This window comes from Protobothrops mucrosquamatus, unplaced genomic scaffold, assembly GCF_001527695.2.
Source record: "Protobothrops mucrosquamatus isolate PMUCROS unplaced genomic scaffold, P.Mucros_1.0 scaffold2237, whole genome shotgun sequence".
In the NCBI taxonomy this organism is placed as follows: Eukaryota; Metazoa; Chordata; class Lepidosauria; order Squamata; family Viperidae; genus Protobothrops; species Protobothrops mucrosquamatus.
In genome coordinates this window covers 96,565-114,810 of record NW_015388326.1, presented here as the reverse complement: position 1 = coordinate 114,810, position 18,246 = coordinate 96,565, and the positions used below count along the sequence as shown (strand labels likewise).

Sequence of the window (18,246 nt, the reverse complement as noted above, 5' to 3'; positions counted from 1 at the left end):
ATCATATTTCATTTGCTATTTTGAATCCAGTTCAATCCTCCATTGAAGAGAAGCTGTTGGAATCCTCTGCCATCTTTTTTTGGTGCTACTATCCTGAACAGGTCGATCCAATTAGTAAATTTGGTCACTTTGTTGCTCCCTCTTCATTCCAGATGACTTTTTAAAACAGACTAAAAATACAGATTCTACCAGCATTTCCTGACGATTCCGTTCTGAATATTGAACTGAATATTGAATATTATTACTCGAGTCCAAAAGTGATTTCTGTTCTCTAGCCAATCGCCTTTCCTTAAGATCACCATATTTCCCTCTGCTGCTGAAACTGCTCAGGAGCCTTTGGCAAAAGTTAATTGAGTATTCCAGATCTTCATGATCTGTCCAGTTATCTCTGTCTACGTGCTCACTGATACCATAAGACAGTTTAGAGATTTAGCTTAGACCTATCCATATGAAACCATGTTGGTTCTCATTTTTCTATGTTTGATTATTATTGATCTGGAACAAATTAATGGGTAGCTAATTGTCCTATAATTGCCTGTATCTCCCCTCAGTTTCTCTTTTAGAAATTGGAATCTTACTGATAATTTTCCAGTCCTTGGGAATAGATGGCAATCTTATACAGATTGTGTATTTTTATTAGCAGGTCAGCAATTTCATGTAGTTCTTGGAATCCCTCAGGTGGATACCATCTGGCTTAAGATTTATTTATTCTTCAGGTGTCAGTTAGGTTTATAAGCATCTCTTCCTTTTAATGAAGTCACTGTGAGTATTTGTGTGTGTGTGCGTGCATTTGTGTAGCAGAGAAAAAGTGAGCCTGGAGAAAAAGAATGGCCTTCTCACCTAACTGCGCTATCAGATGATGTTATATGTAATAATAGCCTGCCATCTGCAAAAAGATACTGAAGAAATTATAGCTGGTTGGTTGAATTGTGAATAATATTGGATGAGACAACTGAGCAGAATTCCAGTCCCAGCTGTGAAAAACCTTCTGCTAATTATAAGCGCTTTCATGGAGATAGGGGGGCTTTCTCTGCAACAGGAAACGTTGCTGGATCTGGGTCTTACTAATTGCTCTTCTGAAATACGCAAACAGGAACCCAGAGCAGCAATGGTTGTAGAATAAGGTGAACTTACTATGGGAGTTATCTTGAACACACTTAGCATTTACAGCACTTAGCATTTTAAGAAAGTTGTAGATCTTTCAACAATATATATAATACGCAGAAGCTCATTGTACAATGTCCTAAGCAAATGCCAATGCTAGAATTCCTCATTGTGTACAAAGAACTGCAAGATAAAAGAACATTCCAATGGAATTTAAAGAATGGGGTCTCTCTCTCTCCCTCTCCCTCTCTCCCTCTCTCAGATGTTTTTAAGTTCCAGTGCATATCCTGAAATTCATGGTTATTTGCATTTTAAAGAGCAAGGGAAGAAAACCTGGAAAAAAATGTACTTTTTGTTGCGAAGATCTGGTCTGTATTTTTCCACTAAGGGAACATCAAAGGTAAGTTTGGCAAATGGAAAGGAAGAAGTGTTAGAAATTGGTATGCGTTTTATTTTTATGTAATAGAGGTTTTTTTTATCATTTTAAATCTGTACAGATTTAGAAAAAATTCTCCTCAGTTTTGTTCTTGTTGAGCAGTAGTTCCTAACATTTTCTATGCACTACATCCCTAGGAAATGTTTGATTAATATTTGCCTGATTAATATAAAAGTAATTTTGACTTGTACCTAAGTGACACAAGCCACTCTTTGTGGCACCCTCTGAAATTTCATCTCGCACCCCCTGGGGGCTGGGTGGGCACCCCTCGTTGGGAACGTCTGTTGTGGAGAAAGAGAGGTGAAAAAGTGAAAAATCCAGTCCTTGTGATATAGACTTGGAATGAATTAGGATTTGAAATTAGAATAAATGGAATTTATTTATGAAAACTATAGCTAAATTTCCACTTTAAAGGATTAATGAAGTTGCTCTTGAAATATAAAATTCCTTTTTTTCAAAAAAAAAAAAAAGTTACATTGTGATTAAGACTGCAGTTCTATAGTCTCTGGGAGGGTATCACAACAGCTATAATATTATCCTGATGGTCTCTACCTATGGAAGAAGTGGTGATGTCCTGTACATTTTTAATATATTCATTTATTTTATCCCACCTTTATTATTTTTCTAAATAACTCAAGGCAGTGAACCTAGCTAATACTCCTTCCTCCTCCACCTCTTTTCCCCACAAAACAAATGAAAACTTTTTACTGGAGGACTGTCACTTGAGTTCTTCCAGCAACACTCTGGAAGAGGACCGAGGGATCTGCTTTCCCTAATTGTCTTGGAAATTGTTGGGAATTCTCTGGTTCAGGAGCTGTAGCAGTTAGCTTTCCTTCTCTTAGGATTGAAACCAAGGGAAGATATCATGACCTGGGAAAAAATATCCACTGAGTTATATCCTCAGGGTATAGGCCAAAAAGTAGCGATGGCAGCCATGACTTCATGACCAAAGCCCCACCCCTTTGTACAGAAAACAACATTGCTGCACATACAAAGGAGCCGGGCTTTTGTTACTTGGACTGATCTGTCAAAGCTGGGTTTTTTGACCCTCCCTGCAGGACTGGATGCCCCTGCAGTTGGTGCATATTTGTCAAGGCCTTGCCTTTGGTAAAACTTGCTGTATCCGTGCATTACAATAAACAATGGCATATAGTTCCTCCTATATTTCTGGCAATGATGGTTTTCTCAGTAGTTTCCAACAGTTTTCTCCAATCTACATTTTGATTTATTCTCAAATTTGATATCCCCAGTTGCTTCTGGATGAAACTAATAGTTGAAAAATCACATGAGGGTCAACACTTCATATTGGACCATAGTTCGCTTTTGGTGTAATCTGTTGAATGAACTACACTGGCTGGGTTTATACTTCATCTTGTGTAACAAATTAAAAACAGCAAAGCCAAATAAGTCACATTCTGGTTTAGCAGAGTCTCTAAACACAATTATCATGTTCAATAATTCAAGTTCTTTTCCTTTAAAAAACATTTATTGTTCCTCTTCAGTGTATAAGGCTATTTTAGTAGTGTTGATGGAAGTTTCCCTAATCTAAAAGATCTTGAATGGTCATAAGATGCTGTACGCAACTTGGAAAAACTTTCCATAATTCTTTGAAAATTCATTGTGTTCCACTATAGGCTTTTTTTCTCTCCCTCTCCCTCTCTCAACCACACACACACACACACACACACACACACACACGAGCAATAATTTAAAAGTGGATGTAATATTTTTATGTTTTTCGTTTTAGGAACCACGACACCTTCAGCTTTTCAGTGAATTTAGCAGTAGCGACATATATATGTCTTTGAGAGGCAAAAAGATATCTGGAGTGCCAGTCACTTTTGGGTTCTGCTTCAAGGTAAGAATTTAGCATTTTAATAAGAGCTAAACCCCTTTTAGCGAATTAGTGGTCCCCCCCCCAAATGCTAAGGCACTTTTTGATGCAGGGAAAAACACTAAGAAAAGAAGAGATTTTGTTTGTGAAATAGGAGAATTAGTGGCTTTTATTTCAACAGGTATAGTCTTCAAGATATGCATTAATGCTAAACAATATGCTGTGGCCTTCTAGCCTTATAAAGCAGGAGGAACCAGAGACCTGAAATACCTTTATGCAGACAGTGAGCAAAGTAGGACCTGTTGGATGACAGCAATTCGGTTGCTGAAGGTAAATGTCTTCTCTTCTTCTGTGCATTGTCTTCATCAATTGTTTCTATAGTTACTGTTCACAATACATTTCATTCTTCTCTTTAGCCTCTGGGTAAAAGTGGTATTTTAGCCTTCTAAAGCTCAGTGTTGCATGTGTATATTTCTCATCTGCACAATTATTTAAGTAAACAATGTTTACTTAAAACATAAAAACCAATTAGAATTAGAAAGTAGCACCGCAAGGATGTAAGACAAAAATGCACAAAGTCCTTATAGAAATATGAAGTCAAAGCTCACTAAAACTGATGGGAAAAGAGGAAACTCTTAGCTTAGAGCAGTCACTAAATTGGGTGCCAGGCCTGCTTCCCAGAAGGGCATCCTGTGAGGGAGAACTAGAGCTGAAAAAGCACGGCCATAGAGCAACCCACTCAAACATTTGATTTTTAAAACATTGATAAACTGTATTACAGTTTCTGTTGGGGTAAGGAAAACATTTCCTTTAGAAAAAAGTATTTTTCCATTTAGAAAAAGTAAAATTGGACACAGATTTTGGCCCATTATATATTCACAATAATATTTCAGGAGGGAAGTCATATTCAGTTTGTTGGACTGAATGATTTGTTGAACAAATATAGTGACTGGGTTGCCATAAAGGGTTGGTTTGTATATCGTATTAGGCCATTGGCTTGGATCATACAGTATATTGCTCCTCAATTTATAGAAGAATGTAAATCTGATTGCCAAACCCACTCCTAATCATATTATGCATAATTTGAAGGGTTCTCCTAGGACACGGGTGTCAAACTTGCCGCGTCGCATGAGATGTCGCAACGTGTCGCCACTTTTTTTGCATTGCCAGAACTGGGGTGGGCGCAGCCTCCGCATGATGCAACCGGCCCACGGGCCAGCAGTTTGACACCCCTGTCCTAGGACAACATTTCGGGAGTTGTAGATAGCTTCAGAAAATAAAGTGAGAGAGCAAAAGTTTATCCTGTGAATAATCTGTTTACTGATCATTCTTGTAGCCAGTGTACCGGCCTAGGTAAAACCCTTTTTTAAACATTAGAGTAACTCATGGTTTGCTTAACTAGAGCTTGTTGATTAAATCATAGTTGTCTGGGTTCACTCATCGCACTAAGCCATAAACCACTGTAAATGGGATGTAGTAGTTTAATTGGGATATAATAACTTAATGCAGTCAAACAGTTTAATGTGATTTGGCATACCTCACAGAATAATCTTCTAGAANCAATAACCATACTCTATCTAACATTAATCAACTATTAAAATAACAAATCTATAACATCCTTTAACTCTCTTTTAAACAAATATACTAGTATTAAGCACAATAATTATAACATCATATTAATAATTATAAATAAAAATAAGTAACCTATTATAACATATAAACTACATTAATACTCTAAGATTTACTCAAAAACCAAATGAAACTTTTTAGTCCCATATTTACTCTCAATATAATCTATCCATCTTCTCCAAACCGAAATATATCCTTCTTGTGAATAGTCCTTCACATAAGCGGAAATCTTGGCCATTTCTGCTAAATTTGAGACTTTAAGTGACCATTCTTCTATAGTGGGCAAACGTTCCATTTTCCAACATTGAGCTACTAATAGTCTTGCAGCAGTTATCAAGTTCAACATCAAATCCATTTCTTTTGTATCCAGATCTTCCATAATACCCAGCAAGAATATCTGCGGTTTAAACTTTATCTTTTTCTTAAAAATATTTTGAATATTCCACCGTATCTTAATCCAAAATGCCTTTACTTCCCTGCATGTCCACCAAATATGAAAATAGGTTGCATCTAAGTTATCACATCTCCAACACTTAGGTTGTAAATTAGGATACATGCAGGACAATTTTTGAGGATCCAAATGCCACCTATAAAACATTTTATAAAAATTTTCCCTTAAGTTTTGAGCTTGAGTAAATTTTACGTTTCTAATCCAAATTGTCTCCCATGTTTCCAATAAAATCGGTTCTTGTATATTTTGAGCCCATTTTATCATACAATCCTTAACCAATTCTGTTTCTGAATCAAATTCAATCAATGCATTATAAATTCTTTTAATATGAGCTTGAGATTGATCTTTAGAAGAGACATTCCTTTTGAAGAAGTGGAAGGAAGCTGTGGGAGAAGTGGATCACTTAAAATATGCCTTGCATATTTGGTCAAAGAATAGCCTGAAAATGAAAAGGCCATCAAAGAATGCACAAGTGATTTACATGCAAAAGCTCCGTCACCAGTTTCAGATGATCAGAGAAGTGCTTGTCACCGTTATTCCAAAGATTAAGTCACCGTTATTCCAAAGATTAAATTCCAGATTAAGTGTTTTCTGATGAGACTGGTCTATCAGGGCAACCTGGTCTACCCCAAATATGGGACGGAGCATACTGCTTCCGCTTTCGCCTTTCAGCCCCAATCTAGGAGCCTTCACAGGCAGTTGTGAAGGTTTTCCCATCCCATATTTAGGGTAGACCAGGTTGCCCTGACAGATTGGTCTCACCGGAAAACACTTAATCTCCCCCCCTACTATAGCTGACAAAGCAAGGAGAGCCCGTGGCCTAGAGTTTAATACATCTGCCTAACATGCAAGTGGCCCGGATTCGAATCTCAGAAGGGTATGGCTAGCTGATGAGAACTAAGTAGTTAGAAATGACTATACTAGTCTCCCCTTAATTCTTTGTCGGTAAATTTAAATTTAACACACAACTACGGCAGCTCAAGAGTATTTATTCCTTAAGGATGATGCTCCATTTATAGCAATCCTGTATTTTACCAACAGAAGGCAGCAGAGTTGCATTACATCTTTTAACTGGTAGTGATAGGAAACTTTCCATCTGGGACCATTCCGTTCCAATAAAAGTGAATGTTAAAATTCAGTTAAGAGGATTACATTGTTTCAGGCAGTTTAGATGGATTTTTTTATCTAAAATATACAGCATAGATTAGCAAATAATAAAATTTCAGCAGATGCCAGTGAAGTTAAATAGTCTATAAAACATATATTTTCATTGGAATGAGGTAAGGTTCATTGCTTACAATTGAACTAACTCAAAAAATCTTACCACAAAAACATCAGTAATTTGGTAGTTATTATACCAATGTTGATTCACACAATACACTAAGCCATATTGTGGTACTTGACTTATTGTCTGAAGACAGTTGTGGCCTAATCACTAAACTTGTATAAGCCATGGTTTAAGGCAATATGTTAATCCAGTCTACATATTTCTGCCTTAGACCTGTGTGATTTCTTTGTTAATATATGTCTATTTGCTTTTTATTCATTCATTTTTAAAACATTGATAAACTCATTACAGTTTCTGTTGGGGTAAGGAAAACATTTCCTTTGGAAAAAAGTATTTTTCCATTTAGAAAAAGTAAAATTGGACACAGATTTTGGCCCATTATATATTCACAATAATATTTCAGGAGGGAAGTCATATTCAGTTTGTTGGACTGAATGATTTGTTGAACAAATATAGTGACTGGGTTGCCATAAAGGGTTGGTTTGTATATCGTATTAGGCCATTGGCTTGGATCATACAGTATATTGCTCCTCAATTTATAGAAGAATGTAAATCTGATTGCCAAACCCACTCCTAATCATATTATGCATAATTTGAAGGGTTCTCCTAGGACACGGGTGTCAAACGTGCCGCGTCGCATGAGATGTCGCGACGTGTTGCCACTTTTTTTGCATTGCCAGAACTGGGGTGGGCGCAGCCTCCGCATGATGCAACCGGCCCATGGGCCGGCAGTTCGACACCCCTGTCCTAGGACAACATTTCGGGAGTTGTAGATAGCTTCAGAAAATAAAGTGAGAGAGCAAAAGTTTATCCTGTGAATAATCTGTTTACTGATCATTCTTGTAGCCAGTGTACTGGCCTAGGTAAAAACCTTTTTTAAACATTAGAGTAACTCATGGTTTGCTTAACTAGAGCTTGTTGATTAAATCATAGTTGTCTGGGTTCACTCATCGCACTAAGCCATAAACCACTGTAAATGGGATGTAGTAGTTTAATTGGGATATAATAACTTAATGCAGTCAAACAGTTTAATGTGATTTGGCATACCTCACAGAATAATCTTCTAGAAAGATTTTGTTTCTTTTAAAAGAGAAGTGGTTCTAAGACTATCTTCCTCCAAATAACATATAGTTTTGCTAATCCAAAATAATTATTTTCTGTAATTGTTATTCTGTCCTGAGCAGAATGACCTGATCACATTTCCTGGGGTCTTAACAAATACCTCTTCAGCTAGCTTCCCAAGAGCACATTGTACAAAATAGGACTGGTTGTTTTCAAAACGCCTTTTGTTAATATTTTTCTCAAGCCGGTCACCTAATAGCACAAAACTATATTGTGCATAAAAAGGGTTTTTAAGTAATTGCTTTTGTTATGTCGCTATTTAATCACCACTTAAGCATTTATCCAAATCCAATACAGGATATGTTTAAAAGAGATGTTGAAAACTGCAAATAGAGTTGGGTTTTTCTGGGTGGAATCTGGAAACAAAAAGGGAGCCTAATTCCATCTTGTTACTATTTTATAAACACAAAAGCTTGTTCCCCTTTTGTTGTTAGTGTTGGAATCAATGAAAAACTGTTCCAGTGTATTACAGGATTTTTGTATTACTATTGTTATTGGCAAGCTGTAGGTTTCCTTAGGGATGTTCTTTCAGGTACACTGAAGTTTTCTGGGTCACCAGGTGGCTCTGTTTCTTTCCCTATAATCTACTTGTCAAAGAATAAGAACAAATCTAGGCAGACAGTCTCCTTTTTCTCCTCCTGCTCATCTTAGTTTTTGAGATAGAGATCTGTTCAGTTATTTAAAAAAAAAAGGAAACTTGTTATTTTATCACTTTGAGAATGCCTGAAAAAAAAATCTATAACACAGGCATTCATATTGTTTTTAGTATGTAGCAGAATATCACCCAGCCCATGTTTAAAAGAGATGGAATAATTGTGATAGGAGCAATTTTCTAAGTCAACATCCTCCAACTCTGGGTCTTTTAGAGATGTTGGTCTGTAACCAGTCATCTTCAATCATACAGCCTAGTGATAGAATTCACCTCTGTCTATCTGCTCTGTCTATCTCAATTTATATAGCAGCCCATCTCAAATTCATGTCTCTGGGCAACTAATAACAATTAAAAACAGCATGAAGTAACATTTAAAAATGCCCGACTAATCAGCAGCAAAGTTTAAAAAAAAAGAAAAAAAAGAACAACCAACACAATCAATATAATCATTGCACAGGCTCTGCCACACACCCAAGTCTCCAACTCCATGATGCAACTTTGTGTGTAAGGCCTTACAAAAAGCCAACAGGGTTGGGTCCAATCTAATCTCTGGGATGGATGATGTTCCAAATTGACAGAAAAGGATCTCTTTCTGGGCTCTTCCAGATGGCAGTCTCTAATATATGAGACTCAGAGCATGCCTCTCTTTTTGGGCCTAGTGAGATGGGTCTACATCAGGCATGTCAAACTCGTGACATCGCGTGACGTATCGTGACTTTTCCCCCATTGCCGGCAATAGGGTGGGTGCGGTTTCAGCGTGACGCATCCGGCCCGTGGGGCAGCAGCTTGACATGCCTGGTCTATATAATCAGGCAGAGGTGATCCTTCAAATAACTTGGCTACAGGAGCTGTGGTGGCCCAGTGGTTAGAATGCAGTATTGCACACTGACTCTGCTCATTGCCAGCAGTTTAAGGTTGACTCAGCCTTCCATCCTTCCGAGGTCGGTAAAATAAGGACCCAGATTGTTGGGAGCAATAGGCTGACCCTGTAAACCGCTTAGAGAGGGCTGTAGAGCATTATGAAGCAATATATAAGTGCTGTTGCTATTGCATGCTATGTCTGTATTTCTATTTTAATAGTAGAATATTCTCAGATGGTTGAGTTATATACATAAAATTGTAATAGTTCTTTGTTCCTTGTTTATAGTATGGAATGCAGTTGTACCAGAATTACGCACAGCCCTATCAAGGTAGAAGTGGGGGCAGTTTTCTTAGCACACCCATAGTAAGTATATTTAATAACAATTACTTAAACTGAAATATAAATACAACCTCTTGATTGTTGCATTATGTGGCCTCCTCAGGCAACTGATTTTGGAGAAAATAGAAGAGGTGGAAATGGTTTAGCTTGTTTATTGTTGCAGGATTTTCTGTTTTGGTTGTCAAAACAAGATGATTTCTCCACAGTGACTTATTGCCCGTATGCTTTTATTGATTTGGTTATATACAAATGGAATGAATAAACAAAGAGATGAACTTATGAATTAATATACAGTAGAATTTCTTAGACCAAGTGTAGCCCTCCAGTTACTAGTTTGATACTCTTTACATAATTTCTGCAGTTGTTTCTTCTTTCCTTCCCTCCATTTTCCTTTTCAGTTTATAGTGTTTGGATTGTTTTTATGTTAGAGCAGGATATGAGTGAAAGTTTCTTTTAGATAGGTTGGAGAATCATATGAATCTCTAAAGGTAATTGGAGCTACAGCTTCCCATCAACCCAGACCAGGGGTAGGCAACCTTGGCTCTTTTATGACTTGTGGATTTCAACTCCCAGAATTCCTGAGCCAGCATGGCTCAGCATGGAAACCTCTCCCTTTCCCCTCAGCATAGCTGGCTCAGGAATTCTGGGAGTTGACGTCCATGAGTCATAAAAGAGCCAAGGTTGCCTACCCCTGACCCAGACCATTGGCTGGGGCCTATAGGAGTCAAAGTCTGTTCCATCCAATGGGGCGAAAGATATCTATCTCTGTTGTAAATGGTATATTTAAAAGGCGGAATATAAATCTAAAAAAACAACAACAATTCAACTTAAATAATGAATTCAATCTATTTTTTAATCACCTTGACAGAATTGTTAGGAGTGTATGTAATTCTTAAAAATGAAATATCACTTGCTGATCTTGATAATGCCATATCTTTCAGGCATAATCTTACAAAGAAATGGGGGGTATCTACTGCATCTAAACCACCTTGTGCAGAAAAGATGCCCTTCTTTTTTTATTTTTCTGTTCGCTAATCAATAGATTCCATGTTGATTTTGTCTGAGAATAATCAAGGGTATACTGTAAAATATTTTTGGTAGATGCATTTAACACATTTTTTTTTATCCTTTAGAGAAGTGTTTCAGAGAATTCTCTTGTCGCTATGGACTTCACAGGGAATAAATCCAGAATTATCGAAAACCCTACAGAAGCCTTATCGGTTGCAGTCGAAGAAGGTTTAGCATGGCGGGTATGAAAACTCCGTTTAAAGCCATTCTTAATGTTATGGTTTCTTGTTTAAAAATTTAGTGCTTTTCCTTTCTTTTTATGTAGAAAAAAGGGAGCTTACGTCTTGGTATACATAGCAGCCCCAGCACTTTGCAAAGTGTCCCCTCCACTGCAGGTATGCACCCCTGACAGATCTTGTAGAATAGCATGTGATGTCATGAATTCATTCATCATATACATGCATACATATACTCCCAAACTGAAATCATAAAGCATGTTTATCTCAGTTTTATTGTGATGGAGATTGCTTTGGGATTATCAAGGGACAACCAGCGTGAAAATTTTGCCTCTTTTGTATATGTGCCATGATATGAAATTTATAGGGCAATGTTGCTTTTGCCATTTTGACAAAAAGATTCTGCAGATACTTTTCTGGGCAAGCAAAAAAAAAATTATTGGGAGGACCATAGAAGCAAGGCAATGAAAGAATGTTATATATCTTTATAAAAAATACATGTTTAGGGCAAGAGTCCTCAAACTTTTCTTCTCGTTGACTCTTTCATGAAGTTTCAGATTATTGATTGACCCCCCTCCCCACCCAAACATCTATTATATGAAAATAATTTAATAAATACTACTGTAACAAATAGTACTAGAAATATTAATAATGACAATAATAATAATAGATAGTCCCATCAACCTGTGAGGGTCGATACTGGCTACTTTGAGGAACCTTGACTTAGAAGGATACATTCTGTTGACTCAAGCTACTTAGACCATAGGAAATTATGTATTTCCTAAATAAAACCACCAAGGATGACAACATGAATACTTTTTTTAAAAAAGGGGGGGACTGATACATGAAATAAAAATTATCAGCTGCCTTCAAAGAACAATTGAATCTATTCAAGTAATAGTAACTTGGAACCACTGGCTTTCCAGCACATTCTAACCTAGAGAAAACTATATGATGGGAACCGTGCTTCCAGAAGGCAATTCTAAGAAGGATGATAAGAGTCATCTACCAATATAAAAGGAGGCAAACACAAAGGGATTGATTTGAAATTTTGACCAGTAGGTCATGATTTGATTTAGATCTTCAACTCTGCTTCAAACATCCAGCCTCAAGCCGCAAAATACAATTGGGAATACAATTACAATTACAAAAGCAATTAGTAATTTAAGAGATAGCTTTTCAGACCTTTGACCGGATTAATTCAAATTGAGGGTGTGACCGAAGTTATATATGTTCTAGGGCTTTTGAATAAAAAAACTGGAATAAAATGGATATCTCTGGCATGAAAAAAGCCCAGAATTGCTACAATACTATATTGGGCACTTTGGACTAGGAATTTGGCACACTTTTTGCAGGAGCCACTTTGTGGAAAATAATCCCCAGATATTTGAAGCAGAGTGTAAAGGTGTATTACCTTATCCTAGAATCGTATGAGATAGACTTGATCTACAACCGTGTTTTTAGCTATACACAGTTCACAGCCGTGGTTTCATCATAAGATTTCTAGAGAAGAGGCACACCAACTGATTCTGAGGCAAGGATTGGTGGATGGGTAAGTTTCTTCCCCCCCCCTTGATATTTATATTTTGTGACTGGCTGTTTATGTTGCCCCACCTACCCTATGAAATTGTATCTTCCCCCAAGATCCACATGACCCTGACCTGCTGGTCTTTGGGCAAGAACTTAAGCCCTGACTCTTCCAGCAGATTCTGAGTTTTATATGTGTTCCCACTAAACACTGGCAGCAGTTTCATATAAACTGATTTATTCCTCCCAGCATCCTTGACTTTTTTTAATGATGGCTGTTGTTTTAACCCTCTGTAGGATGCCAAAGTCACCAGCAAGTACGCAGCCTTAAAATCAATTAATCAATCAAACAAGCATGAAGTAATGGTAGTTCAGTAAGGGTACTACCTGTATCTGAAATACCTCTTAGCTTATTTTCAGTTTGTCCTAACTTCAGAAGCCCTCTACATAGACTCAGTTCAAGCCCCTTGACATGTCTATGGAGATTCTCTGTCATCCAGGTCATGGTTGTCCCAAAGATGCTTTTTCAAAAGGCAACTGGGCTTTCTTTGTTTTGCTTGAAGATGTTTCATTTCTCGTACAAGAAACTTCTCAGTTCTTTAGCTGCGAGTTTCAAATCTGTTTTTAAGTTTTTATCTAATCTGCTGGAAGTCCACCATACTGTAGCAGGTTAGAGCTAAATTCACAATCCCACTCTTTTATGTAATGATGCACAGAGTGTTTTCCTTCAGAGAAAACACTTCCTTCCTTCCTTCCTCTTCTCCAGCATCTGCTTCTGGAAATGGGCACTTCATTCTGCCTTTATAAAGAAATGTCAGAAGTGATTTAAACATTGTTGGAGTTGGAGGACACTCCCACTCATTCATACAAACCTTTACACACATGATGTTTGACCGTGAGACTAATGGTGAAATTGTCACACCTATTTTTGTTTTTAAAAGATTCCTATTGTTATCAGACTTAGTTTTATACGTCCTTTCAAATCATTTTTCTTTTGCTTTCTTAAATACTATAAGTATCTATAAAGTCCATTGGCTAAGTCAGTTCCCCCTATGATTGATATTTTATTCTTTGGGGATTTTATCTGTTATGTTACGCAATTATATTACCAGCTAGTGTGGTAATATAATTTAAAGTTAGGAATCGCAAGGCCCCATCTTTCTTTGAATCCTGCAGAATTTTAAATTGTATTCTTGTTCGTTTTTTCCTGCTCAGTATAAATCTCTTTATTCTTCTTTGCCAATCCTGCAAGATTTTGACTGAGATTGAAATTGGTGTCATTTGAAATACACAGATCATCTTGGGCAGTATGCTCATTTTTATTGTCAAGATAAGATCTAGCAAGAAATTTTTCAGTTTGTCTAGCCTCAATATATTTTTCCCATAATTGATTGTAATTGTTCTGAAATACGTCTTTGCATCCTGTCAAATGTAAATATTTATGTAATAAACTCCTAAGAATTTCATTGGATCTATTTATTTATTTGGTTATCTCATAACCAGACTTATTTTTTAAACAAAGCTCTTCTTCATCCGGGGTTAAGTATCTTGTCATTTTGTTTTCTTTTCATTGACTCAGTCTCTAGAGCATTCACCAAAGTCTTTGATTGTTTTTCATCAGCTATCTTATAAACCTCTGTATTTACATAATGCTTAGGACTACATTGTCAGCATAATGTTTCAATTCTTATTTCTGATCTTGAATTTTAATCTCCAATATGTTTGAATCTTGTCCACAAAGATTTCTAAAGCAAATACGAACAATAAGAGAAAATGGGCACCCTTGCCTAGTGTTGTCATTTATTAGAAAATGTTTTTAAAGAAGTCAATTATGTTCATTTGGGGACTTTTTATGTTATCTCTCTTGAGCTTCGTGTGGGTACAATAGCATAAGATGTACAATATTTATCACATTTTTATTCCCTCTTTGTCCATAGTGTAATGTAAAGCTCCATACCTTAAACTCACTTGGCAAATTTCCCTTTTCCTGACATGGACCTGCTTAAGTTTATAGTGGATACTGCGACACATGGAATATAGCAATTAATGTTAATTATCTTTACTTTTAAAAAATAAAGAGGTAAAATAAAATGTGATAAGAAACATTGTTCTGGAGAAAATAGGAGGAGAAAGGAATATAACTCACCTCCTTGAGTTATTTATAAGAATAATAGAGGTAGGATAAAACAAATCTAAAAAAAAATTCCTTTGCTAGCACTGCAATGTCATTATTTAAGGACATAATTTCATATCTTTCTTGACCATATTTTCCTTTTTTTCCCATAGAGTTTTCTTGGTACGGGATAGTCAAAGCAATCCCAGAACTTTTGTGTTGTCATTAAGCCATGGATTAAAAATAAAGCACTTCCAAATTGTGCCGGTAAGTATAGCTATTAAGGTGATGAATCAAATCTTTTGATGTTCTGTTTACAAGAACCAAATCCCATGGTTTTGCACTTTTCTATGAAAGAGAAGTTTCCAAACCAAAAGCCATGTTTCTCATGAAAATTTTATTTTCTTATTTGGGATATCAACTTCTCATTATGACTTTGGTATCTGTTTTGACACATATCCCGATAAGCTTACATGGGACTATCATTCTAGCTTTTTCTTCCTTTGTATCTTACAAGGTATAGTTCACATTTCACAGAACTTGTTTTTTTGAGAGATGATGGATAAATAAAATTCATGCAGGAAAGAGAAATGTTTTATTAAATAAAACCCGAGATGCTGCTACCATACGTATCCATAATAGTAGTCTGCTTAATTGCCTGCTGACAGTACATGATAGATTATGGCAGTGGTGGCGAATCTATGGCACACGTGCCAGAGGCGGCACTCAGAGCCCTTTCTGTGGGCACGCGCGCCATCGCCCCAGCCCTGCCTCCCCCCGTGGCCCCCTCCTCAGCAGCCCCCCTGGAGGAGAGTCGCCCCTGGGTGTGGAGCAGTGCAGCCAAGCACATGGCAGCTGGGCAGCAGGGACAAGACTCCACCCTCGCAACCCCTCGCACGCAGATGATGCGGGGTCCGGGTGGAGGGCGTGGCCACCATGGCACTGCAGGGCCGCCTGAGTGATCTACGGCGGGCCGTGGAGGTGGTGGATGGCCCGGCAGGTGGGGCGGGGCAGGGGTGGAGCGGGCGGGGCAGAGCGATGCGGCGGGGGGCGGGGCGGTTTTTGGGCACTTGGTCTCTAAAAGGTTTGCCATCACTGGATTGTGGACTTTCTCTCTCTTCCTTTGCAGTTAGAAGAGGAAGGCAAACTCTTTTATTCACTGGATGATGGTCACACTAGATTCTCTGATCTTATTCAACTCGTGGAGTTTTACCAACTCAATAAAGGAATTCTTCCTTGCAAGTTAAAACATTATTGTGCTCGAATTGCACTTTAGCTAAAATATCATCATCTCACCCAAGCTCACTAGAATAACAAATCAAGACAGAACATTACTTTTGAAAAAGCACTTTGTTATGAGAATGAAGTTTAAAAAGAAGTAATTGAATGTAAATTTCAGCTTACAAAGAAGAGCTTCTATTTCTACAGAAAAACAAAATGCAGTACTTCTGCAGTAGAGTTGATTAAGCAATGGTTAATCTTCCAAATATGAACTTCAAGCTGAAATGGTATAACTGTGCAGTGCTGGAATCCTAGGGAGTATTTTTCAAAATATCAATAAATGTCTTTTTCACTATTTTTTTTTTCAAATGTCTTCTTTATTTTCTCCTTACAATTATTAAACGGCAAAAACATAGCCTGCCAACATAACTGCTAGCCTCCTAGGACTGCATCTGAGTACAGTGTAGAAATAGAACACTTACCCATTTGTATTTTTGTTTACTACACCTTCCATTGATTTTTGCATATGATGAGATCATATGAACATAACCCATGCAATGCCATTTAAGCAATTTCTTCTTTCCCTTTACATCACCAAGATACAGAAAGATGACCCAGACATAGTTTGATGTGTTGTGTTCCAGATCATGGTTTCAGAATTTAGTAAGAGTGAAAAATGTTATTTGTTTGCAAGGTAAACCTCAAAATCTTGGATAACACAGATACCGGGCAAATACAATAGCTATAGCTAGCTCACATTTTGATAATAGTACACATTTACGGGTAAAAGGCTTTGCTTATCCATTAAATCTGTAGAGAGTAAGAAGGCAGCCTGCAACCTTTCAGGTATCATAAACTACAAATCTCATTATTCCATTTAACGATTCACTGTATAGATTGAATGTGATTCAAAATAGCTAAAGGACATTTGACGTGTCCCCTTCATAAGGGTATTAATATGTTACCTTCCCATTCAGTACTTTTAATTGTCAAAACAACATTTATGTACAGGCAGTCCTCGACTTACAACAGTTCACTTTAGTGACCATTCAAAGTTACAACGGCACTGAAAAAAGTGACCATTATGACAATTTTTCACACTTATGACCGTTGCAGCATCCCCATGGTCACATGATCAAAATTCAGATGCTTGGCAACTGACTTGTATTTATGACAGTTGCAGCATCCCTGGGACATGGGATCACCTCTTGTGACCTTCTGACAAGCAAAGTCAATGGGTAAGCCAGATTCCTTTAACAACCTTGTTGCTAACTTAACAACTGCAGTGATTCACTTAACAACTGTGGCACGAAAGATCGTAAAATGGGGCAAAACTCACTTAACAAATGCCTCACTTAGCAACAGAAATTTTGGGCTCAATTGTAATTGTAAGTTGAGAACTACCCGTATTATATTTATAGATTCTGAGTAGCTTATAAAACCCAATACAAACAAAACAGTCAAAAACATAAAACAAAACGAGATAACCTAGACTAAAACAACCACAATAATAAAAACATGACAGGGCCCCTACAAAAACATTAACTTAGCTTTCCAAAACCCCAAGAGAGTAAATTTTCAGTAAATTTTTCATGTGCCTAACTAACAGTTCTTATTTACTTACGATTTTCCAAGAATAAATTATATAATTTAACTGACAAGAGATTGTATAAAAATAGCCACAACAATCATGATGCAATAAAGGAAAACAAGATATAATTTTACAAAGTATTTTTAACCATTGATTACTATAGAAAAATTCACAGACAAGATGTTTTTAAGCATACCATCAAGAAATTAAAATTCTGATTGATTATTCTGTTGAGAATCTTTCTCTTAAGTGGATCTTATCTTAATGAAGGAATTCAATGAAAAACAATTGAATAAACTTTTAAAAGGATATGCCTCAATATTCCCCTTTGGGTTCCAGCCAGCAGAATGGAATGGAAAGATAAAAGTAACACTTGTAAAGAAGCCTTCAAACCTTAAGAAGTTGAAAAAAAATCTTTGAGAGCAGATAATCCTTATTTTACTTTCTCCAAGGAAAAGCCAATCTAAACCCAAGGAAAGCCAATCAGTATCACAATCACCAAAATCTCTGTGCCAACCACAGAGACCATGAAAGTGGCAGGGTAAATAGATCTATCAAAACCCTGCAACCTGTCAGCAAAACAAACAAAAGGAAAAATTATAAGAGACTGAAAGGTCAAAGTTGCAAGTAAATTAGAATCTGCAATAATAGAAAAAACATTGGCATTGAGGTAGGAAACAAAGCAGGAAACAGACTGCAAGCTTCTGCGAAGAAGATTCAATATTTATTGCAAATACCTTCTACCAACAGCTTAGAAGATGATTGTATACATGGTCATTGTCAGACGGACAATATTGAAATCAACGAAACACTCTTCAACAGTGTTTCTCAAC

The 18,246-nt window shown here is 37.0% G+C and overlaps 1 protein-coding gene across 1 annotated transcript in view; it reads left to right on the top strand.

Moving 5' to 3' along the window:
* Nucleotides 1-16,140, top strand: part of GRB14 (growth factor receptor bound protein 14) — a 64,197-nt gene extending 48,057 nt beyond the window's left edge. The window contains exons 6-14 of the mRNA XM_015824443.1: nucleotides 1,367-1,504; nucleotides 3,288-3,398; nucleotides 3,609-3,704; nucleotides 9,664-9,741; nucleotides 10,851-10,967; nucleotides 11,051-11,120; nucleotides 12,426-12,513; nucleotides 14,775-14,868; nucleotides 15,731-16,140. Coding sequence (XP_015679929.1) covers nucleotides 1,367-1,504; nucleotides 3,288-3,398; nucleotides 3,609-3,704; nucleotides 9,664-9,741; nucleotides 10,851-10,967; nucleotides 11,051-11,120; nucleotides 12,426-12,513; nucleotides 14,775-14,868; nucleotides 15,731-15,877 — 939 coding nt within the window. The 3' untranslated portion in view covers nucleotides 15,878-16,140. The remainder of the gene's footprint in view (nucleotides 1-1,366; nucleotides 1,505-3,287; nucleotides 3,399-3,608; nucleotides 3,705-9,663; nucleotides 9,742-10,850; nucleotides 10,968-11,050; nucleotides 11,121-12,425; nucleotides 12,514-14,774; nucleotides 14,869-15,730) is intronic.
* The last annotated feature ends 2,106 nt before the right edge of the window (nucleotides 16,141-18,246 follow it).